The 24,226-nt window shown below is 52.8% G+C and overlaps 1 protein-coding gene across 1 annotated transcript; it reads left to right on the top strand.

Moving 5' to 3' along the window:
- The first annotated feature begins 956 nt into the window (after positions 1 to 956).
- GSC (goosecoid homeobox) lies at positions 957 to 2,912 on the top strand. The gene is made up of 3 exons (XM_016145537.2): positions 957 to 1,459; positions 1,897 to 2,156; positions 2,484 to 2,912. Exons 1-3 carry the CDS (start codon positions 1,105 to 1,107, stop codon positions 2,637 to 2,639), a joined length of 771 nt encoding a protein of 256 aa, XP_016001023.1. The 5' UTR covers positions 957 to 1,104; the 3' UTR covers positions 2,640 to 2,912.
- The last annotated feature ends 21,314 nt before the right edge of the window (positions 2,913 to 24,226 follow it).

Genomic DNA, 24,226 nt, shown 5'->3' with positions numbered 1-24,226 from the left:
TAAAAACACAAAACCTACCGACACCCACGCAGAAAGCAGCTGGAAGCATCGCTTCAGAGTGTTACTTTTGGTGGCCAGTTTTAAATAGTGGCTGAATTTGTTTTCCACTGTGTAAAGGCTCTTATGGTAGTTTTCAGACCCAGACTGCAAAATATGCAGGTATATATATATATACATATATTTAAAGAAACACCATGCACCTCTTTCATTGTTTTTGCCTTTATAAAATTTGGCCTTTGCATAAACAAAAGGGCGGAGCGGGGTGGTTAACCAATTCCATTAAGTAGAGAATCTCTGGATAAAAGAAAATAGAGGCGAAACGAGGCGGTGAGCGCACTGGGGCCCGAATGAAGAGGGGAATTTCCAGTCCTGCTCGAGGTAGGGCGCAGCCCCTCACATTTTCTAAAGCAAAACAAATTCGGAAAAGGGAAGAAAAAAAAAAGTAGCCCCAAAGTAAACTCAGCCACAATGAATCTGAGCTTCGTGCAGAGGAAATCGCACCCAATAATAGGAGCGAATCTGAGGGAGAAGGGTGGGCGCGGAGAGGTCGGGCGGAGGGGGTTGTTAACTGCGGCCGCACAATGGATTAATGAGATTAACCGGGCAATTAGGACGCCAGCCCAGCTCCGCCGGCCCCGCGGCAGGGTGGCTGAATGGAAAAGATTAGGTTAATTTCATTAATTCGCAATCCACAATCGCTTTTCAGGCCCCGTAACCCCCTCCGCTTGGCACCTCTCCCCCTCCCCCTTTCCAAGAGCCCCGCCACCCAAAGGAACAGAAAGGGCCAAATCTGGTTCTGTTTGTCATCTGCATATTACCAGGAACTAAATCCAGGATGACGTCGACTCAGTATAAAACCAACAAGAGGTTCAGCTGGGCTAAACTCCGTCCTACCCGCGAGTTGAGTTCAGCGAACGCTGCGGCGAGGGGAGGGCGGGAGGAGGGAGAGCGGACGCAGGGGGCGGGGAGGGGCGCGGGGCCGCGCGCTCGCCGGCGCTCTCTTTCGGTTTGGTCCCGCTCGGGAGAGTGGACCCCCCCCCCCCACTCTGAGGCTCTTTCCTCGGCGCGTCCCCGCCGCCCCCGGTCCCGGCGCGGGGCTCGGGGATGCCCGCCAGCATGTTCAGCATCGACAATATCCTGGCCGCCCGGCCGCGCTGCAAGGACTCGGTGCTGCCGGTGGCTCCCAGCGCCGCGGCTCCCGTGGTCTTCCCGGCCCTGCACGGGGACTCGCTTTACGGCGCCGGCGGCGGCGCCTCCTCGGACTATGGCGCCTTCTACTCGCGCCCCGTGGCCCCCGGCGGCGCAGGCCTCCCGGCCGCGGTCAGTAGCTCCCGCCTCGGCTACAACAACTACTTCTACGGGCAGCTGCACGTGCAGGCGGCGCCCGTGGGCCCGGCCTGCTGCGGGGCCGTGCCGCCGCTGGGCGCCCAGCAGTGCCCCTGCGTCCCGACGCCCCCAGGTAGGGTCGCGCTCGCGCGGGCCTGCGCCGCTCGCCGCGGTCCTTAGCCCCCGGGGCGTGAGCGAGCGGTGGAGCGTCCGTCTTCCACTTTGTACAAACTTTTCTCCTCTTGCAGATCTGCGTCCCCTCCCCTTTAGGGGGCCGCTCGGGCGCAGGGCTTTTGCACACTTGCTGCAAACTTTATTGGAGAGTTAGCGGAAACTGTAACTCGGCGCCTGCCTAGGAAGACCGGGCTTTAAAAGGATTCTCGGACGGGCTTTGGGAGTGTGCGGGCGGACCCTCTGGCACGCTCCCCCGCTCCCCTGAGCCCTCGATTTCCGCGCGCCTCCACTGCCCAGCACCCCCTTCGGACGGCTCTGTAGAGTCGGCGTGGTCACAGGCTGCGGCGCGCGCGGTGGCGAGAGAAGCGGCTGACCGTGCGCTCTGCTCTGTCGCAGGCTACGAGGGCCCCGGCTCAGTGCTCGTGTCCCCGGTGCCGCACCAGATGCTGCCCTACATGAACGTGGGGACGCTGTCGCGCACCGAGCTGCAGCTCCTCAACCAGCTGCACTGCCGGCGGAAGCGGCGGCACCGCACCATCTTCACAGACGAGCAGCTGGAAGCGCTGGAGAACCTCTTCCAGGAGACCAAGTACCCAGACGTGGGTACCCGCGAGCAGCTGGCCCGGAAGGTGCACCTCCGCGAGGAGAAAGTGGAGGTAGGCGCGCGCGCCCGCAAGCCCTTCCCAGCGAACGCGGCCCCAGCCGGGGTGGCGCGGTGCCGCTCGGGTCTACTTGCACTTTAAAAACTTCCCAGCGGCGGCCCGGAGGCTGCTGGGGGGCGCTTTAGGCCCCAGGAAGTTGAATGAAAACGCGGAAGCGGGAGCGAGTCGCCTCTCTTTTTGTTGGCGGTCGCGCGCGCGGCTCCCCGGGTTTCGAGTCCACGCGGAGGGGGCCCCGCAGCCACGCCGAGCCGCGGTGCGCCCGGGCTTTGCGGGAGCGCGCCCGCGATCGTAACTGCCGCTTGGCCCTCCCTGGTGACACAGGTCTGGTTTAAAAACCGCCGGGCCAAATGGAGGCGGCAGAAGCGGTCCTCGTCGGAGGAGTCGGAAAACGCCGAGAAGTGGAACAAGCCGTTGTCCAAGGCGTCGCCGGAGAAGAGGGAAGAGGAAGGTAAAAGCGATCTGGACTCGGACAGCTGACGGCCGCGGGCCGGCCGCGGCGCTTGCCTAACTCGAAGGACTTGCACAGACAGACGATGCTACTTTCTTGCACACGCGCTGCCTTGCGGGGAGGGGTCGAGAAAGAGGGCCGAAGAGCTGTAAATAGTGTACAGAATCGGGAGGGCGGGCGCCTGGGCTTGGGCCGCGCAGGGGCTCACGGCTCCGCAGTCCGAGGCCTCCGGAGCCTCGCTTCCCACCGTAGTATTTATAGTTAAGTTAACGGTGACAATACAATAAAGTGATGACGATGTAGACGGCCACATTCCGTATTTCATATCCCTCTGCCACCACCGTCATCTGTGGCCCAGAAAAGAAATCTATACAGTCTGTAGCTTCGGAAGAATAATGGCGCAGCTCTGACCTGCCCCCAAAAAAAGAAAAGGAAAGAAAAAGAAACTGTGGGTATGGCTCAGTCACAGGACTGGTGTCCTGGTTTAGAAATACAGTTCTCTAGGTCTCCAGGAAGGGGGTGGAGAGTGACATTGCCTCGGCCTGGCAGGGAGTGGGGGTGTAGCACTGACCATGAGAACGGCAGCCCCAGGTTCCTGTCGCCCCAGGCCCAACCGGGGAGAACCAGGACTCTCCCTCTTTGCCGCAGACAGGAAGCCGAGCGCAAAAGCAGGATCCACACCGGAGCTGGGGGAACCTGGGAGCCTCTCCCCAGCTGCTTAGCCGCCCACCGGGCCCTGCTCTTGCGAAATCCCGAGACCTAAGTAAGACGCAGGATCCGCCAGTGAAGTTAGGCAGTGGACTCGCCCCCATCTCGGGGCTTTCCTGGACCTTTCGTGGTCGTCCCCACTGCCTGCCTTCTCCCCAGCAGGCAAGCGTTTCCACCCGGCAACCCTGCCGGGCCCAGCTCCCTCCTGCCTGCCGGAGGTGCGAGCTCCAGGGCCCAGTGGAGACCCCAGCACTTCTGGGCTCCTCACGCCTCTTCCCAGGCATTTGGGCGCTGGCAGCCGAGTCACTGCGAGGTGGGAGGGAGGGTGGTGGCCTCCTGCTTTGTCCCTGGAACTGTCTCCCCTGTTTCGCTCCTTGGGCTAGCGTTCGCCCTGTGAGAAGGCCAGAGAAACCTCCCTGCCTGATAAACGCTTGGGACAGGGACGCAGCAAGAGCGAGCCTTCTGTATGGTCCCGGGACCATCAGCCGGATGGGGCGGAGGCCAGGGGCCAGCAGGAACTGCGTTCAGTGTGTGAAATTTTTATCGATTTTGCATTAAATCTGTTTTATGGACGAGGAGGCGAAGGCTCAGAGCGTCCCAGCCCGGCGGATGTGGCTGCCACGCTGGCGTGGGGGAGCTCGCGCTTCCTCCTGGGCTGCCACTGGCGTTTGGTGCTGGGTCCCTCCAGGGGAAGGCTGTGCACACGCAAGGGAACAGCTTTCCACGAGAAGCAGCGTTTTTTTCACAGCTTCTTGTATGTTTGAAAGGTGCTCCTGGAACAGGTGAAGTGGCACTTAACGAATTATGAAGTGATTCCCAATCATGCCTTTTTAATGAGGGGGAGGCAACAATTTGGAGGTCAGGTTTGCCTCAAAGGGCAAGATCGCTTTGGTTCTATCCAGACTCCATTATTTGTGACCTCGGGCTAATTAACCCCTCCCCTCCTTGCTTTCTGTGACTGTAAAATGGGCATCATGATAGTATCTGCTTTTCAGGGTTGACGTGGACATTTAAAGGCACTAATACATGCAGAAGGGTGCCCGGCGTAGGGGAATCCTTCAACGCGGCTACTTATTGTTTTAAATGTTATGATTTATTTTGCATCAGACTCAGCACTTCCAGGTTTGTGTACATGTTCTCACTTTGCTTTCAAGAACTCCGAGATGGGGAATGTTTTCACCATTTTACAAATGAGGAAATTAAGGTTCAGAAAGGTTAAATGCTTTCACAACATTCCGCTCATAAGAAGTAAAGAGGGGTTACCGTCTTTGCCCAGCTAAGTCTCGTACCATACTTGGAAATGTTCTCACCAATACCAGTTCTGGTGAGAAATTCTCAGAGGCCGATACACGGATTTCAAAGGGATCTTACGATGGTTATTGTTTTACCCCCTCCTAGACATCAGCCCTACAGAGTGAGGGAGCCTTGCCTGCCGTGCACTCTGCCCCCTAATCACAGTTTCTGGAAGCTGTCCCCTGTCCTGCTGGAGAGGGGCGAGCTTGCAGGGGAATCCAGGACCAGCCCTGAGTTCCACCCCTCCTTCCGTACTCCCTTAGTCGAGAACATTCTGACAGAGGACGGAAGTGGGCAGCATCGCTCCGCCCCGGGAGATGTGACATCTCTAGAACTCTATAAACTCCTTTGTGTCTCTTGATCCATAATTTGCTCTCAGAATCCCTGTGTGACAGTATCTTACCTATTTTTAAATCTGTGTCTGGTCTGAAGAGGGGTCCATGGCAAGTGACAGGGAGGAAGGGGGTGGAGGGAGGAGTAGGCTCTAAGACACTCGCCCCAGGAGCATCTGGTGAAAAGCCAGGATTGGGGGGCCGGGAAAGGGGGTGCAAGGAGGGCAGAAGAGCAGGGGAGCTGCTCCCAGCTTGGCCCCAGGCAGGCCCAAGGTGGCAAGCCAGAGCTCTCTGCCTGTCCACGTGTCCACGCCCGAGGCCCCCCATGATCGCCCCGCTCGCAGGAAATAAACATCATAAACATCTGGAGTGAAGAGGGAAATGTCAGGAGGGTCTGTCTAATTATAGTCCGCCCACCTTCCTTCTGCATTCCCCAGTCAGCTGTGGGGCTCAGACCGTTGACTTAGCCTGGCTGTTGGATTCAGGAAGGCATTTGGCCTTCGAGAGCTGTCTCTGGGCCTCGCGATTGTGTTTGGCGGGAATTTGGCTCACAGTGTGAGCAAGTGGTGTGTATACCTGTTCAAACGGGCAGGGCGTAAGCCGGTGTCAGCCGAAGTGTTTTCCGGGGTCCGGTCTCCACTTCCCCACCTGGAGGTGTTCGTCCCATTCACAGCTGAGCAAACTGAGGCACGGAGTTAACACAAAGGGCCAGAGTGAGAACTGTCCTCTGCAAGGGACAAGACTCATGGTTTCCGTAGATCAGGCTTCCTCACAGAACCCAGACGGTCGTTTTTGGTGATGACACCAGCTGTGTGTAAAAGTTTACCAACAGCAAATGACCACAGGGGTGAATGCAGTTGCCCCGGGTCTGCCACGAAGTGCTGGACAGTGTAGCAAAGACAAGTAACGACAATCACAGCCCCTCCCGTTATTAGTCTAGCACTTTCTACTACTGCATAGTCCCTCCATGCACCCCTCAGGCCCTCAGGAGCTGGGGGTCGCAGCCATTTTGCAGATAGGAAATGGAAGGGACTCAGACCAAATGTCTTGCTTGAGACGTGCAGTGAACGGCGGAGCAGGCCCTGAACCCCCAAACCTGAGCAAACTTCCCATGTGCCGAGGAGGGTCCTGGCTGCAAGGCAAGGAGCTGACAAGTAAGGAAAAGTGGAGTGTGTGGGGTAAGAAACGGGGTTCTGGGGTTCTCGGGTTCTCGGTTCCGAATATGTTCTGAATATGTTCTACGGAGGACGGCTCTCTCCATTCTTAGCAGTTGGCTGTGCCTGGGGTTGGGGGCCAGGAGGGAGGGGGGCAGGTGGGGGAAGGGCTTGAAAACAATTGCCTTACAAACCGCACCCAGGGAGAGTATATCACAGTGACAGTTCTTTAATCAAGTTGCCTTTCACCAGCTTTTGAACTTTGAGCTAATGTTTTAAGCCTGTGTGAAGGATGTCATTTTAATGGCTGTGTGTGAGAGCGAAGCTGGCAGAGCCTTCTTTCCTTTGCATGTGGGGGAAACCGGGCCGGAAAGTTGGGGTGACAGCTCATTTTCTGAATTAGATGAGGTTTTAAGTGACTCGAGTAGAATAGTTAAGGCACCAAGACCATTCCCCGCCCCTCCCCCCCCCCCAAAAAAAAGATCATTAGGTCCCTGTCTCAGGTCCCGCAAACTCATTTTCCTTTGTTCACTATACATCTTCATGAAGGTGGCATTCCACCCTGGGAGGGCCAGGCAACATGATGTGAGAGGACAGCTGGGTGGCTGGCCTGTAAGCCGCACAGCCCCAGGCCTCCACCCAGATGGGGTCATGTGCTTGCCAAGTGACCTGGGAAAGTTTCCTTGAGCTCTATGTCTATCTGGTTCCTTCCTCACCTGCGAAATGGGCTTGGGCAGAGGATTAGAGATAATGTAAGAACCCAGCAGAGTGTCTGACACATTGATTCTTGTGTACTTTGAAAAACACCTTTAAATCAGTTGGGTAATGCCCCACAAAAGTGGATTGGAATTAGGAATTACAGAACGCACCTTGTTTTTAATTGTAGTTGGTTTAGGAGTTTATGCATGACCACGGGACCTAAACTCTAAGGAAATTGAATGTAATTGCTGTGGATTTAAGACAAGGAAGCATCTGATAAGGAATAATAGGTTGCATTCTCCCTACGAGGTTAAGGACAAGGAGATTTAGAGTGAAGAAGGAGAGAATTTGGAGTGAATTCGAAAGAGAATTTGGAGTGAATTCGGACTCAAATTTCCAGGTTTTGCGGAAGGACCCTGACTTTTTTTTTCAAAAGTAAAACATAAACCAACAGCAGCAGCCAGCACAGAGCTCCTCCAACGTTCTGGAAGAAGTGCATCCGGCTGGGTTTTGGCAGTTAGGGCCTGTCACAGAGCCATGTGACAACAGGGACGACCTCTGCTCATCATGGCTTGGTGTTAAGTCTGGGGAAGAGACGAAGCCATTGTCTTTGCAGTCCAAATGACCCATGGAGCAAACGGGATAGAGTGTGGTTTTTAAAGTGGGTCTGTCATTTATGGATTCCAGCAGTCCCCGTCTGCGCTCACGTGTCTCACCCCGGGAAGCGTCAGCGAGAAGAGATGCTCAGAATTCCTCTCCCAACCCCCCCTTCCTTTCCTTAGGAGTTCGTTCCACTTATACCTTCTGTTTTCCTAATTTTCCGGTCCTCCGGAGTCTGCTGACCAAATCAAGCGGCCGGGGTTAGCCGAGTGAATCGCGCTATCCCTGGCGTGGGCAACCCCCTCCCTTAACCTGAGCTGATTTATAGAGACTATAATTAGTGAGATCGTTTTAGCCGAGATGGACCGAGCTTAAAAGTGTCCATCTCCTTTCCTCCCTGATTTACTGGGTGGATCACGCCGAGCCCAGGAAATGCTTCAACCCCGTTGCGTTACCTGCAAGGCGGCCACGGTGGACGGAGGAGGCAGATTCTCCTCGTTGCACTGGGAAAGGCTGAGCCCCGCTCCCAGCATGAACGTCCTCCCAGCACCCAGAACTCACACGTGGGAACCTGTTCAAACTTTTTGGCTGGGAGGGTGGGGTGGGACAGACATAGCTTAAAAGTAAGAAATGTTCAGAGAAGAGACCTGTGTTGTCCAGCAGCCCACAGCGTCCCAAACAGGCTGCACACAGCGCAGTGGTGAGGGTCCCACAGCACCGCAGGGCCACACAGAATTGACACACTGGCAAACGCGTTTCTCCTGTGGGCTTGGGACGGGGTGTGGAGCGGGGGTGGTGGGGAGGGGTGGGGGGCACAGCAGCCAGGTGGGGCTCACTGCAGGGAGAGCCAGGCACGGGGGCCAGTGTGGTCTGAAGCACCCCAAGCAGTGTTTGTCCAGCCAGACTCACGGTGACGGCGCCCGCTTTAATCGTGTCCCAAACCAATTATTGACATCGCCCGGCAAGGCCAAGGGATGCTTCTTTCCAGATGCAGAGTGGCTGATCCTCCTTTGAAAATCCTCAAAATGCTAACTCTGGGAACAGAAAAATAAAACTGCCCTGCTCCGGGAACCGGGGAGGCCGAACGCATTTGGAAAGTCCCCCTCTGCGAGGAAGACTCTGTGAAGTCGGAAACCCAGCTGGTCGTTTCATCTGAAGAGGTTCCTGCGAAGGCCAGATGGCTGGGACGTTGCAGGGGGATGCGCGCTCCACGTGGTTGTGTGTTTGAGGAATAAATATTTAAATCCGAAACCAAGCGAATCACTTTCTACAGAAGTGGGAAGGGGTGGAAATTCTGGGTGTGTGTTGCTGTCCCCTGTATCCACGCTCGGTGACTTTAAAGAGCTGGTCCCCTCTCCGCCGGCGCGGGAGGCCAGGAGCGTGGTGGCGCATCCTCCGCGTTAGGGCGGATTTTGTTCCGCATCTGCTTTCGCTGCGAGAAGCCAGCAGGCGCACATGGCCTGACACAGAGACTTCGTCCCCTTGTCCTTTGCTTGAAGACAGACACCCTCTCCGTTTTGTTTTGGCCTGCGTGGTGACTGCACTCTGATACAAATGTGAGCGGAAGAAAACAATCCTTTCTTTCCTCGACCGTAATTAAAGCTCTAGCAAGATCATAGATCTTTATGATCGATTTCTGTCTTTGTGGCAGATGTTTGTGTGTAGTTTTTTATTTTTTAAAATGGGGAAATATTTTCTGCACTGCCCGGAGGGTGTCATTAAAAAAAAAAACAAAAAACGGATCTTGCGTTATTTGAGGATTGACAGTTTCCTAATCACTGTCCCGGCATGTCCCCGTCTAAACCCTTCTAAGCAGTGTAAGGCAGGGCGGAGAGCTTCGCCGTCATCTCGTTAGAACAGTAGCTACCAGGACAGCGTTTGCCCGGAGTCAGGTACTGCTCTGAGTGCTTTATCGTCTGTGTCTTTTATGTCGTCCTATCCATGCCTTTGTGGAGTTGCCATTACCCTCGCCCCTGTGCAGACGTTGGAATGACATGTCCATTTAAGTGAGGTCGAATCTTAGACCGCGAGTCCGGCGCTCTTTCTACAAGATGGTCCAACCCCTTCCCTTGATAAGGACCAGCCAGGAAGGAGGTCTGGATTCGGATCTCAGTCTGGTCACCGGTAGGCAGGGTACCTTTTGAGCTGCCCCCTCATTTCCGACACGGGAGGACTGTAATTTCCTGCAACGTGAAAATGACGCGGAGTTCCGCAAATGTATGTGATTAATCATGGTAACTGTATCAATACATTAAAAATAGAAGCATGTAAACAACGTATTTATTGAAAACTTTCAACAACAACAATAGTAATAATAATAATAATAGCCTCCATTCAGTTCACAAATATTAAAAGGAGGCCTAGTCTGTGTCTGGTGCTGTTCTGGGTGCTGGGGATACGGCCTCTGCCCTCCGGCAGTTTTCTGTTCTGTTGGGTGAGACAGGCACCAACTAGACAGGCTGTGATTTCAGACAGTGTAAATGCTAAGGCGAAAGCCACTTCTGTTGAGGTGACAGTGTTAGGGGATGATTCGGGGTATTTTACAATCTAAGGTTGATGTGCTGAGGGCATTCAATGTCATCTCTAGTAATCCTCTAGAGCGGGGGTGGGCACACTGTGGGAAAATCTGGTCCACTGCCTGTTTTGTCAATAAAGTTTTATTGGAACCTAGCTGTGCCCATTTATTTATATATTGTCTATGACTGCTTTCCCTCTATAACTGCAGAGTTGGGTCGTTGCAGTAAAGACTCTAGAGCCTATAAAACTGAAAATATTTGCTGTCTGGTCTCTCAGAAAAAGTTTGCAGACCCTGGTCTAAAGTTTAGTTTAAATCAGAAACGAAGGCTGTTGCTAATAAGGGGCGAAGCCAGGAATACGCCACCTGATGCCCGGGAACTGCTCTCGTGCAAGAAACGATTTCCGAACAATAGAAAACAAGATGTCAAGAAGTACTCAATTATGTGACATTGGCTAGGAGACTGAAGAAGACAGTTACAGCCCAAGAAGGTGAGAGCTGCAAGTGGGTTAGTGTTTGGCAAGAGGAAGTCCCCTTCATCCAACCAGAAAGGAGGCCGCCTGGCTGGCACACCCCAATGTTTTCGGGTACCAGTTAGCTCCCCCTGTTCATCCAGCACTCGCCCAGCACCTACTGAGTGCTAGGCCCTGTGTGGGGTTGGGTCACAAACATGAGCAGAGCAGTGCCCAACCTCAGACACGTGGATGAGGCCGGTCCCATACCAAATGACCGGTGCTGAGGTAGAGGGTGAAAACCCCACGACGTGCTGTGGCTGGGCAGAGGAGGGGGCCTGGGCTGTCCATGGTGGGTCACTGGGGCCACGTGGTTTGAGGCACCTGGCGATCGTGAGGAAGGCAGGGAGGGCAGAGTGCGAAAAAACCACTAGCAGTGGGTTCGACCGGGCAGAGAGCAGAAGGACCGAGGCAGGAACTCGGCAGGCGTCCGCGGCCTGGCACCGTGTGGTGCTCAGCTCACTGGGTACCAGCCCGCAGGCCGGGCTTCCCTTCCCTGTCAGGTGTCAGAAGATCGTCACCAGATGACCAGGGTCCTGCTAACGCAGCGTCCACGTCCACTGCTGCCAGCCACAGGCCGTTCCGGCGGAGAGAGGCCCGTGGGGCCGTATCTCGTCAGCATCTGCTCGGCGTCCTCTCCATCTGCTATTACAGAAGGAGAGAAAAACATCTCACTCAGAGCCTTCTGCAGAGATATTTTTTTTATTATTATTTGGAATGGGTTTTAAAATATAGTGATTTGTGGCTGGTAGTCGAGTTCATCAAAGTGATTTTTCCAGATGCTGTAGTTCTTAGGCGGCTGACACATTAAGCCCCCCTCCACCTCCACCCCCACCCCGTGTTCTAAGTTTCTCTCCAGCCTCAGGCACCGACTGATCCTTCCTCACAGGATCTGGCCGAGGCCTGCGTGCGGCATCGTGCAGCGCGTAGAGCCTGTCCTTGCAACAACCGTGGGCCGCGGGCATGGCGGGTACTGTTCTTTGCATTTTACAGAGGATCGAGCTGCTCTCCTAAGATCACACAGCCACGGGGGAAGAGTGGAAGAGCAGGATTCTCGCAAGTCCTGGAACTTCCCATGTATATCTGGCTTCATCTGTGCACACGGATACAACCGTTCCTTCTGGATGGGACGGCGTGTTTGTTTCAGCATCGCGTGAGGCCCGAACTCCTGCTCTTCCTGGTAACCCAATTCTGCACATGCCACTTCCTCCGCACAGCCTTCTGGGATTGCTTCAGGCTTTCTCAGGCCTCAGAGACTTTGGCCTGGTCTCTCGGGGGTTCTAAGAGTTCGTAAGACCCTTGGATATGCTTAGAGTTGGTGCAGGCCCATACCGCCATGATGCCTCCCTGCCAGATTAGGTCAAACTTCATGTCTGCCAGTGACCATGAGATTCTAATGCTTTAAGAAAGCAGGTCTGCTCCAAATATCTGTTGCCGTCACCCTCCCCCACCTCTATACAGATTTCCACGGCGTCCCAGAGAATCCTGCTCACCTCAAGCTCTCTTGACAGAGGGGTTATCTCTAGTCACGACCTCTGACACAAGGCAAACCTGGAGGAGTTATGTTAACTCACCGGCATAGATTTATTTTTACGCTGTTTTGTCTCATGTGTGGGACACAGGTCAGTTTTGATAATGAGGACAGTGAGTGACTCTAACGCCCCTGGAAATCTATGAGTGATTTTTGCACGCAACTTGTCATCGGGTCCCCACTATCTCCCTTCGAGGCAAGTGTTCCATTCCCTACCACACATGGGAGGGGGTGGCCCTCAGGCTACGGAGGGTGAGTGAGAATAGGGTGAAGGCGGGCAGGGGGCTGTGAGCCTCTAGGGTGGGAAGGCCAGGCGCAGGCTGCAGCAGCCTGGAAGAAGCTGCCCCTCAGCCCTCCCTCTGCTCTTGCCGAGCAGACTGACCTTTCTTCTGGATAAGAACAGCTCCTTGGCTCTGCATGCCTCCGCCGAGCTCTCCCGGCCCAGCGGAAGTGCTCTTGTGGGCGGGCAGGGGCCAAACCCTTCTCTGAGCTCAGCAGTGGGGAGGCGGGGCTGCCTCCCAGCACACCTCCCGAGACAGAAAGGATTTCCTCCACCTGTCCAGCTGCTTTCCCAGGGGGCCTTGAGGGCGACTCTAGCCGGAGACGCGGGGTTGGGCCGGCGCCGGGCGGTGGAGGTGAGGGGGCATCCTCTGATGTTTCTGGGCCCTGCCAGATTGGCCCCACTCGCCCCTCTCCATTTCTTTCACTGCCAATTGCTGCAAAGTTAGGCTTTGAATCAGGACTAAGCATTGGGGTGCGGGGAGGGGGGAGGGCGAGGGGCAGGGAGGACTGGATTAGTTGGCGGAAGTTAGGCCTCCGCAGCTTCCCGACTCAGTGACCCTTCGTCTCCACACGCTGCCTGTTGGCCTCAGTTTCCCCGCCTGTTAGGGAGAGTCGTCAGTCGGTCCATCTCGTCCACCTGCCAGGCTCACTGGTCTGGCTCGAGACATATGGCCTCTGCCACGTGCTAGGTGGCTCGCTTACTGGGAAGGGCTGCGAATGCTAAAGAATTGGGATTTTTGCTGAATGATCAGGCTCACACAATACGACCCGATGTTTGGGTCACTGTGGGACCTGAGGGCGCTATGATCCCCCTGCCCAGACCCATGAATGTCCACCGAGCCACAGTCTTACTGCTATAAACTGCTTCCTTGGCTGTGCTGCGGTTTCTTACCTCAACTTCAGCTGTGGTCACCGGGCCCCAAGTTGGGGGCCACAGAGCTTCTCATTGCCTGGAGGTCAGGGTCAGTATCCCACTGGGAGCGTCGGACAGGTGCGGTCCTCTTGGCACTGCCAGGTGTCAGCCGCGTGACCTTGGGCAAGTCAGCTAACCTTTCTGGGCATCGTCTTCCTCCTCCGCAAAGAGAGAATGGATGTAACTCACTTAACCCAGGGCCTGCAAGTAGGGAGCGACTCCTCAAGAACCGGGAGCTGTTCTCATCAGGAGCTTTGCGTTATAGGACTTTATTTTCTACGTATGATTTGGCTTGTTCATTAAATCTAAGATTCGGGACTGAACTAGTAGGGGATGGGGAGGCGTATCGGTTTCTTGTGGCTTCTGTAACAAGTTACCGTAAACTTGGTGACTTAGAACAGCAGACGTGTACTTCCTCGCAGTTCTGGAGGCCAGAAGTTTGAAGTCAAGGCGCCGGCAGGGACTTGCTCCCTCCAAAGGCCCTGCTGCTTGCCACTGCCAACTTCCGACGGCCCCAGGCGTCCCTGGCTGTATCGCCCCAATCCCCTATCTCCATCTTCTCATGGCCATCTCCCCTGTATCCCTCTGTCAGATCTGCTTTCCCTTTATGAGGACACTTGTCATTGGACTTAGGGCCCATCCTAAATCCAGGATGATCTCATCTCAAGATCCTTAACTCAATTCCATCTGCAAAGACACATTCACAGTTTCCTGGGGTAGGGATCTGCACATATCTTTTGGAAGGTTACCCATGAATCCGTTCCAGGACGTAAGGAACAGGAAGGAACCGCTGTGACCCCGCTTCTCGGCGGAGTGTGAAATGCTTCTCCCACTTACTCGCCATTCGAAGACGGCCTGCAGCAGACCTCTGTCCCCATGGTGCTCTCCATGTGGTCGTGCCGAGGTGGCCTGCATGCATCTGTGATGCTCTGAGGCCTGAGTGCCAAACCCCGGGGGGTAGGCTGTAAGTACCAGAGAAATGAAACCCCTGGAAACAGCAAGTGAAAGACGAGACCGAAGATGCCCTATTTTAGTCATCACTGGCCGCCATAACAAAATGCCATGGACCGCGTGGCTGAAAGAACAGAAATGATTTATTTTTCCCACAGTTCTGGAGGCTGGAAGTTCAAGTTCAAGGTGCTGGCAGGTTTGATTTCTTGGCTTGTAGATGGCTACCTCACCCCCTTGTCCCCATGTGGCCTTTCCCCTGAGCACACTCTCCTGGGATCGCTTCCTCTGCTTATTAAGGACACTAATCCTATCAGGTCAGCCCCTTCCTTTATGACCTCATTTAACCTTAATTACCTCCTTAAGGCCTTATCTCCACATACGCTGGGGATTAGGGTTTCAACACAGAAATTTGGAGAGGACACAGTTCAGTCCTTGACACCCTCTTTGATTCGCTTCGCCAATGGAACCAGCGTTCTGACAGATTCGGCCTACTGCGCTTTGGATTTCTTAAGTTATCCATGATTATTAATCAAGGATGCCCACGAGAGCTTCGGTCAGTGATGTCTGATCTTCGGATTTTCTTGGGCCTCTTCCTAACAATGCTGGCAGTAACAGCCACCACCCCGTGAGCGCCGAATGCAATGCAGGGACAGGGCTGGACGTAGGCCATGCGTCCAGGCCTCACTTCACTCTCGCCCTGTAAGTGGGGACAGTCATTCGTTCCACTCGATTGTTGAGGAGCCTGAGGCCCGGAGAGGGGAGCTCTCCCGTCTCGGAAGTGTCAGGGAGGCACCGTGAAGCCACCGATTAGAGTCTGTGTTTCCCTGTTCTTACCTCTGCTGGTTCGGAGGAGGACTTTGAGCACCCAGCTCAGGCACCGCCACTGTCCTTTTATTCCAAAGCAGGCCTGCTTTTCCCCGTTCGTCAGCTTCTCTGTCCCTCTTTGGAAGGTCACAGGCCTGGCCAGATAACCTAGCGTGTCTGTTTCACTGATCCGAAAGCCAGTTCCACGGGGGACGTCGCTGGCGCAGGCAGCCTTGTCACTGCCTGCACTTATACTCTGCGCCTGGGGGGAAAACCTTCCCCACACATAGCAACGGTTTCCAGGCCGAGCCGAGTGAGGGCTTCCAAGTAGAGGGGTCATTTGGATATAGACCAGCATCTTCACAGGATGGAGGTGACCGCCAGCCAGCCAGCTAGCCAGAAAGCCGGCCAGCAGCGAAGGGTGGGTGTGTCTCTCTGCAGTGAAGGGCGGTTGACCTCAAGGCTGCTCATTCTTTCCAGGGCTGGGGCATCCTCGTCACTGCCCCTGCGGATCCGGAAGCCTTCAAGCTTGTACGAAGAGCGGCCTTGTTTTCGGAGCAAAGGCGAAGGGATCCTGTGTGCAGCGACCTCTCGCACACGCTTGTCCCCAGAAGCCTCTGTCGCCAGAATGGCAGTGTGCTTTCCGGTTTGCTCTCGTCTTTGTTTGGATCCTCACTGGAAATGAGAGGTTTTCAATCATCGTGACCCCATTCCGTTGCATCGTTGCGGCTGACTTTATTTTTACTGTCCTGCAGGGTTGGTCTGCATTTGGTCCAAATTATGTGACTGCCGATGGACGGCAGTCAAAGTGCTTTCGCAGGACGGGGGGGGGTGGGAATGGATGTCGTCTGGGGGTGGAGAACCGCGCGGCTTGGCTCTGCTTCCCGAGACCCCTCGAGCCGGGTGCCGCAGGCAAGCCCTTGACGCTCCCTCAGAGACATGGTTGCCTCGAGTGAAAAGCAGAGCTAATAACTCATGCCCCTTTGTTCTCTCTGGGGCACATTATGACCATCTTAAAAGCACGAAAGCAACTCTTTTCCCCCTCCTCCCCCAGAGAGGGAGGGATGAGTGGACCCTACACATGAATTGGATTGGACATGGCAGAATGTGCCATTGATGACAGTCCATGCTTTTGCATACATCTAAGTATTCTTGTTAGAGACCCACGACTGAGCATCTGGGAGGCCCACCGCCAGCTATGTGAAAATGGTCTGTGTGCTTGAAAACTAACCGCCACCCTGGAGTGCCGGCAAGTATACGTGAGTCATTTTCCCGATGAATGCTTCAGATAATGGATGAGATAGAGCGAGGAATGTTCCAGACGAGGAACGGAGAGGCTTGGGGAGGAAGAGGCACTGGACACAGCCAGGGTCTCACTGTTGTAACTGGCCAGCCCAGGACAGGGGTCTCCCAGGAGTGCCGGGACGTGGGGCTGAGCACGCATGGGCGAGGGTCGTGGCTGAGAAGACATCTTAAGCCTCAGGCCAGGAGGGTAAGGCCAGGCTGAGCTTGGATCCTAGGCCTTTAGTCCAGGGCCAGGCGACTGGAACCACTTCGGACACTGGGCAGGGGGCGCACAGGGGCTCGTGGTTTGCGATGGCGCTGTGGGCAGAACGAGTGGGTGCCAGCCGTGAGGGCAGGGGCGGGCCTGCAGGATGGAAGGTCTTGGGCACAAGAAGCCACCTAGGACTTTCCCCCGAGGGCCGTGCGAACGCAGAGCCCCCACGGGAACAGCACTATTCTTAGCCAACACTAGGACGAAGGGCCCGTTATGCAATGTGACCACTTCCTGTCTCGGCCCCCACGGGGGTGCCCGTCCCCACCCCCGGCGCCTCCCGCCCAGGCCCGGCGTGTGCCCAGGCCCGGCGTGTGCCCTCACCGTCTTTGTCCGTTTGGAATGTTTCTCCTTCCTCTTTCCCTCACGTTGCTCCTTCGTTCCCTTTCTTGCCTTTCCCTCCTCTGACACCTTTGCCTTTTGCAAGGACGGGCAGGGCAGGGCTCCAGCCAGGGCAGCAGACACATGCTGAGTTCCGTGGGGGCGGTGACCGTCGAGGAGCCGGCAGCCGGTGCAGGGCTCAAGGCTCGGCAGGGGAGGGCCGTGGAGCCGTGGAGCCGTCCGGTCCTGCCGCAGTGCCGGCTGCTCTGTCCTGTCCGTGTGTCATTCCACCCAGGGAAGAGAAAGAGCTTGAGTCAGGAAAGACTTCAGAGTCAACAACGGTTTTAAAGGTTCCTGCCCTCTGGCCTTTTCCAAGGGGGCCACACAGGGAGCCTCGGGTGGAGTTTAAAGACCCTGGGGCGGGGGAGGGGAGGAGAGGCCCTAGGCGGGGGCAGAGGGGCTTTAGGGAGAAGGCTCGGTAACAGGATTGATCCCTGACTTCTCTTCCCCGCTGACTGAAGTTCCCAGTGTCTTCACTGAGACTCAAGTGCCACGTAAGTGAGGCTGAGTGTGCCTTAAATCGACAACAGCTCCATTCATGGCTCAGGACATGCACAGTCCTGTGGGTCGCTTGCAGAGAGCTCCCAGATTTGAAAGACAGCGAATTTTAACACGGAGAACGATGAGGGCGTTAAAGTCTACGTGTACATCTATAACGATGTCATCCCTGTACCTGTCCCTAGATCTGTATCCAAATCGATCTCATACCTAAAACACAAGTATTCATTCACTTGCGCATTTCTTTTCTGTCTTTCTTTGCGGCTTACAGAAACCACGCATGCCCGCGTAAAATTTTAAACGACTCCGAAGTGGATGGTGATAGGGAAAAATCCTCCCTTCCTCCCGCGCGCGTGTCGACAGACAGTCCATCCAGAACGACTCGCGAGCTTGTCCCTCCATCCGCGCGTGTGGATCAACCTCCCGCCCGCAGTGGCCACCGACGCACCTGAACTTCTCCACCCGTTTCCTTGTTGCTGGTTAGGAAGCCATTTCCGACGTCCAACAGGGACAGTAAACGCCCAGAGACCACCGTGCGGTCACCCGGCTCGCCCGGTCCCCCCGCCGGGAGAGGCCCCGAGGGGCAGAACCGGGCAGGGCTAGTGCTGGCCCTTGCTGTCCCCGCCCTCGCCGGTGTCAGTTACGGCTTGTGCCAGGCCCGGGGCACGATGCAGAGGCTGAGCTTTTCTTTTCTTTTTTATTGCTCGTTGGCATTTCTCTCTACTGCACAAATCACCCCGTTTTTCCACGAACAGTGTGGTGTTCTTGCTGGCAGAGCTTTGAGCGTGTCCTTTGTCCCTTACGTACATTACGAATACTTCCTCTCCAACTATTGTTTGTGTTCTAATGTTGTCTGTGGCCTTTTGCTGTATGGAGTATTTGATATTTATGGAGTAAAATTTGTGAGTCTATTTCTTAATGGCTTCTGGATTATGTCTTGCTCAGACGGGCCCACTTTACCCCACGGTTATGATAATAGTCGTCTGTACTTTTTTCTAATACTTTTATAGTTTGATTTATTACATTTAGGTCTTTAATCCATCTGGAATTTATTTCAGTACCCAGGGTGATGTTAGAATTTAATTTTGTCTTTCAAAGTGATAACCAGTTATTCCGATGCTGTATACTATACAACCTATCCCCGCCCCGCCACAGATTTGTAATACAGCATTATCTATATTTGTCTATAGTATCCTCTCTCTCTTTCTCTCTATCATCTTTTTCTGCTCCCTTGCTTGTGTTCCATTGGTTTATTCAGTACCATGTTGTGTAACTATACTAGCTTTATGATACCTCTAAATATCTGATAGGGTAAGATCTTATCCTCCATTACTTTTTTCCCCCTAATTTTTTAGTGGCTAATTTTGTTTTACAATTTGTTTTAAAAATCCTAGAGGAATAAATATCTCTTGATATCTTTATTGGAGCCATGCTCATACTTAATTTGTAGAGAACGTACATCTTTACACTATCGAGTCTCACCAGTGAGAAATACGGTGTTTGTCGATTGGCTCTTGCTGCATAACAACCATCCCCAAACTCAGTGGCTTAAAACACACGGATTTATTATTGCTTACGAGTCTGTAAGTTGGCGGGAGATGGGCTGATCTGAGCACAGTGCCGAGTGCTCTGCATATTTCATTTAATATATATTTTTAAAAATTATTATTCATTAAGTATTTTACTTAATATTTTATTTGACTGGATGCTGAATATAACCGCAATATATCTCTAAAAACACTTTAAATGGGCAGTTATCTCTGTGCCCAAGGGTGCGTGTGTGTGTGTGTGTGTGCATCTGCGTGCGTCTGTGTGTGTTTCTGTCTGTGTGTATGTTGTGTGTGTCTGTGCGTCTGTCTGTGTGTCTGTGTGTCCCTGTGTATGATTCTGTCTGCTGCTGTGTCTGTCAGTGTGCGTCCATTCGTGTGCGGGGTGGGGGCAGGAGCTGGGGAAGGCCAGAAGGTTTGAGTCCATGGATTTGGGTTTGGTGGTGGGGGGGGGGCATGTTTTAAACTCACATCTCTTAGGTGACCTTATTTTAAGCCTGGCTGCCTCTTTTGGAATTCTACCCCATGATGTTTTTCATATTTTCGGGTTTCTTTCCCTTTCTGGTTTCCATCTTCGCTCCTGGACCGCAGGGGTCCCGCTGCGGCCCCCGCCGGTGCTGCAGGCCCGTGCACAGGGTTCCGCTTGTTCCAGTGCCTGAATCTCAGTGACAGAGTTTTCCCCTCTGTTTATCCAGCAGTCACACCTGATTAATCTAAATCAATTTGCAAATGTCTTTATTTACATGGAAAATCCTTTGGATAAACAAGAACTCCTGTGATATAGTACACACTGGACCAGAAAATTCCCAGCTCCTTCCGTAAAACAAGATTCCTGACACACAGACGCCCAGGCCATCCCAGGACATTTCGGTCTGGCCAGGGGGGATCGGCGTGCGCTTGGCCTGATGTGAACACAGACGGAATCCTTTACAGATCTCTCTGGAACCCACCGCTCCTCCTTACTCCAGAAGAGTGATCAGAATCAGGCCTGTGTGAGCACCTTCCGGAGGTCAGAACTCCGGGGACTGTGGCATGTATCAGTTTCCTGGGGCCACTGTAACGAAGTGTCCCAGGCCAGGTGGCTTCAAACAACGGGAACTCGTTCTCTCGTGGCTCTCGAGGCCAGAAGCGCAAAGTCGAGGTGTCGGCGGGGCAGTGCTCTTTCTGACGGCTCTAAGGGAGAATGTGCCCTGGCCCTTTCAGCTTCTGGAGGTGGCCGCGATCCCAGGGTTCCTGGGCTTGCAGCCGCATCACTCCATTCTCTGCCTCCGTCACCACGTGGCCTTTTCTTCTCTGTGGCCTCTTGCTGTCTTCTTTTCTCGTAAACTCAGTGGTCATATTGGATCAGGGGCCCATCCCATTCCAGCATGACCTCATCTTCACTAATTACATCATCAATGACCCTCTTTCCAAATAAGGTCACATTCTGATGCACAGAGGACATGATTTTCAGCATATCATTTTTTTTTTCTTATGGGGGGCGTACAATTCGACCCATAACAAAAAGAGATCTGGGGCAGGAACGATCGATTTTACATTCCACCCCTGCCTTTTGCTGACAATGGGCAGACAACGTTGTCCCTGAGACTCGATTCCTGTCTCTGTGTGGTGACTGTCACAGACTCTGACCGGCAGGACTGACCTGCAATCAGGTGAGATGATGCAAATCACTCACCGTAGAGCAAGTCCTCCATCGTATTGATTCTGCTTCCTTCCGTCAGGCCAGTTCGTAAAGCGGGAATGTGTGCCGTCCAAGCTTCCAATTTAAAAGTTTGCAGTATCCGGAAGGGTTTCTGTGGCGAATGAAATCCGTGCTAAGAATCTCAGAGCACACAGTGGCACGTATTTCGAGGGGTGAGGAGAAGCAGCCTGGACACGCTCTCCCCCGCTGACAGTCGCCAGCTCGCTTGGGCCAGCGACTGTACAAATGGAACACGGGAGCCATCGGGGTGCACTGAGCTTCAGGAGTGGTTTCGTCTCCCGATATTTTCGCAGATAGGGCTGTTATTAAATATAAAAAGAGCTTTTTTCATTGTTGTTTCTAAATAAAAGACGGGAGATACCTCATGATTCGAATCTGAGGATCAGACTTGGTCTTATGTCTGGGCTCCCGCTGAACCCCGAGTACGTTCCAGGACGCTAAGGTTGTATTGAAACTGTCTCCCTGTAAATTATGTCCTGGGAACAGGGTGGCAGTGCTATTTATTTCTCTATCCAGAATGTTCTGCTTGTTTGTTGCTGCATAACAAACCAATCCAAAACTTAGTGGTTTAAAATAACATGTTTTTGTCTCGCGCGGTGCTGAGGGTCAACGAGGCTCAGCCGGGCAGTTTTCACACAGTCTGTCACACACAGCTGCGGTGGGACAGTGGCTGGGGTTGGCATCATCTGGAGGTCACGTGGTCACTGGTCTGACTGGGAACGCTCAAACATCTGGCTGGCCAGCTGGGCCTCCTTGGGCATTTCGATCTCCGAGTGGTCTGTCTACATGGTTTCTCCCACATGGTGGCCTCTGGGTAGTTACAGTCCGTCTGGTGGCTCATGTCCCCAAAGAGAGAGAACCAAGTAGAGCCTGTGTTGCCTTTTAGGAATGAGTTTCTGAAATCGAGCATGATCACTTCCAAGAGGGTCACGACGTTCAGCCCACGTTCAAATGGGGGACAGTTATACCCTGCCTTCTGAGGGGAGAAACAGCAAAAATTTACAGAGATGCTTTAAGGGCTCCATGGGATGGACAGAGGGTTGCTGTCTTATTATTATTATTATTATTATTATTATTATTATTATTATTATTGAAAGGCAACAAGAATGTCTCAAACATTTGCAGACCCAAGCATTATGTATAAATTAAACTATTGTTGAAATTCTGAAGATGTTGATTCATGTTAGTGTGCTAGATTCTTCTTTTTCTTTTTTTAAAGAAAGGCAGCATTGGGCAATTAGATCTTACCCTCTTAGAGAATCACACACAAAAAGAGTAATTAATGTATTGCAGCTGGCAGCTTGCTAGGCCAGCTGTTTTTTTTTTGTCTTTTTTTTTTTCAGTGAATGTAACATAGTTGATCGAAGTAGTCCTTTTTATGTGGCCATTTAAATTATTGTTGATACTTTGTCAATATAAATAATGCCACAATAAATAATCTTGTGTATGTGTTGCTTATACATTAGTCGAGTTATATCTTTACAACAGGTTCTTTGAGGTAGAATTTCTGGGTGGAATGCATATTTCATTTTATTATCAAGTCACCTTCAGTATATCGCTGGGTCATCTTATTATCCACCCAATGAAAAACGTGCTTAAAACACTTGCAGCATTAATCTAATATGAAAATTGCTACAACTACAAGCATAAACTTTTTTCTTTTTAACCTTATCTCAAGGTTTCCTTTTTCTTTGTCTTTATAAAAGCATGATTACTAGCGGGAGGGTGGAGCTGACAGAGAGCACGTAGTAGGTGCCCAACACCTGTTTGCTGAATTGGCTCACTACACAGTGGCATCAGTGAATTGCACTCCACAGTCTAAAGGATGGCCGCAGTGACAGCTGGTGTCGGCATATGCAACCGAGGCTCCAAGTTCTTTTTGATTTACCATAGAGCTGGGCTGAGAGTGTGGTCTATCAGTCGAGGAGGTATCATACGCGTTAGACCCCCACACGTGAATGGGAACCAGCTAAACAGTCTATGCCAGTGTGTCGTCCTTGAGTCTGCTGTGGGTCTGAGGTCAGCAGGGCTGGCCGTGGGAAAAGAAGGTGAACGAATGTGCTGTGGAGGAGTGTGAGGTCAAATTGGAACCCGGGAGGCTATGCTGGAACCCACCGGGAGGCTGCATCTCATGGGATCCCACATTAGTCTTTCATTTCCGCCAAGCCCATGACCTCGATGCCTTAGGTGAACTGCGAAAGAGCTGGGTACTTCCCCACAGGAGTCCCTGGCACAGGTAGACATGATCGGGTTATACACAGAGCTCAACCCAGGATTCGGGACCCTGAAGGAGGAGATGGGGCAGGAGCTGGAGGAGCCGTGGGTCTGGGTGCTGCTGCTCTAGCCAAGTGGGCCTGGAGCCCTGTGAGGGTGGGTGTGAGCTCCAACGGCATCTGCCCCTCTGCCAGCCATGAGGGCGGTGCAGAGGTTCTGGTGGAGAAGGTGACATCTGCTTCTTCTACTGGGAAGAAGGTAAACATGCCCTCGTTGCTGGTGGACGTGCAATTGTCACGACCTTTTGGGACACCGATCTGACAAAACGTATTAAAATTACAAACACAGCCGCTTTGACTCAGAATCCCACACCTGGGAATACTTATCATACCAATAATGCGAGGCTGTATATTCGATGTTGAATAATTTGTAGTGATTCATTATAATTACAGTCATGGATAATGCTTAATAATTCATTAAACTAACGAGTCTGGGACCTTGGAGCGATTTGCATGAGGCGTTAAAAGAGAAAAACAAGCCGACGTAAAGCATGTATGGTGTGAACCCATTTGTTTCTCAAAGCATTGACAAAACTTTTGCATCTGTATGTCTACATGTATGCGTGTACTCATTATATGTCTAGAAATAATTTTACAAGCATGGGGACAATATGGAAGAGATAAATGCTAGGTTGTCAATATGGGGTAAGTGGAGTGAGGTGAGGTAGTAGACGGGAAGCCACATAAAACAGAAAAAGGCAGATGTAAGACAGGGACACGCGGATCCAACACCGTGTGATGAAGAGGACCTCGCGTAGGCCGTTCGTCAAGATTGCATGTTGGTGCTTATGTGCGATTTATCTCTGCTAACGCCTGTTGCCTGGAAGTGCATTTTGCCTGAGGTTAACATGGTCGCTCCATCCTTCTTAGGCTACTTTTTTGTACGGTGAATTATTTCCACCCACTTACTTTCAAGCGATCGATCTGTCTTTATAATTGAAGTACGTGACTTTTAGACGAACTATAGTTGGGTCTCTTTCATTCGTTCAGATCATTCTACCGTTTTCTTGGAGCGTTTAGGCAACTGGGGTTTAACGAGATTAGTAATATGATTTGGATGTAGGCCTACCATTTTATTACTTACTTCCAACTTGCCCCTTTGTTTTTTAAAATTGTTTTTAGTATTATATTCGTTTCGGGTGTACAGCATAGTAGTTAGACATTTATATAACTTGCAAAGTAATCCCCCTGATATTTTTAAATGTTTATTTTAGAATAATGTTGAATTTGTAGAGAAGGTGCAAAGATGGCAATGGACTGAATGTTTGTGTCCTTCCGTAATTCATAGGTGAGTCCTACCTGCCGCCCCCCACCACCCTCGGTGACGGTGTGAGGAGGTGGGGCCTTTGGGAGGCGACTAGGTCGT

The sequence above is a fragment of the Rousettus aegyptiacus genome, unplaced genomic scaffold, assembly GCF_014176215.1.
Source record: "Rousettus aegyptiacus isolate mRouAeg1 unplaced genomic scaffold, mRouAeg1.p scaffold_m13_p_3, whole genome shotgun sequence".
Classification (NCBI taxonomy): Eukaryota; Metazoa; Chordata; class Mammalia; order Chiroptera; family Pteropodidae; genus Rousettus; species Rousettus aegyptiacus.
The sequence above is the reverse complement of the archived record's forward strand: the minus strand, read 5'-3'. Positions and strand labels throughout refer to the sequence as shown.

Coding starts and splice junctions, on each gene's coding strand:
- GSC (XM_016145537.2), top strand. CDS start 1,105: ATGCCCGCCAGCATGTTCAGCATCGACAATATCCTGGCCGCCCGGCCG. Junction 1,460..1,896: donor CTGCGTCCCGACGCCCCCAG/GTAGGGTCGCGC, acceptor GCTCTGTCGCAG/GCTACGAGGGCCCCGGCTCA. Junction 2,157..2,483: donor TCCGCGAGGAGAAAGTGGAG/GTAGGCGCGCGC, acceptor CTGGTGACACAG/GTCTGGTTTAAAAACCGCCG.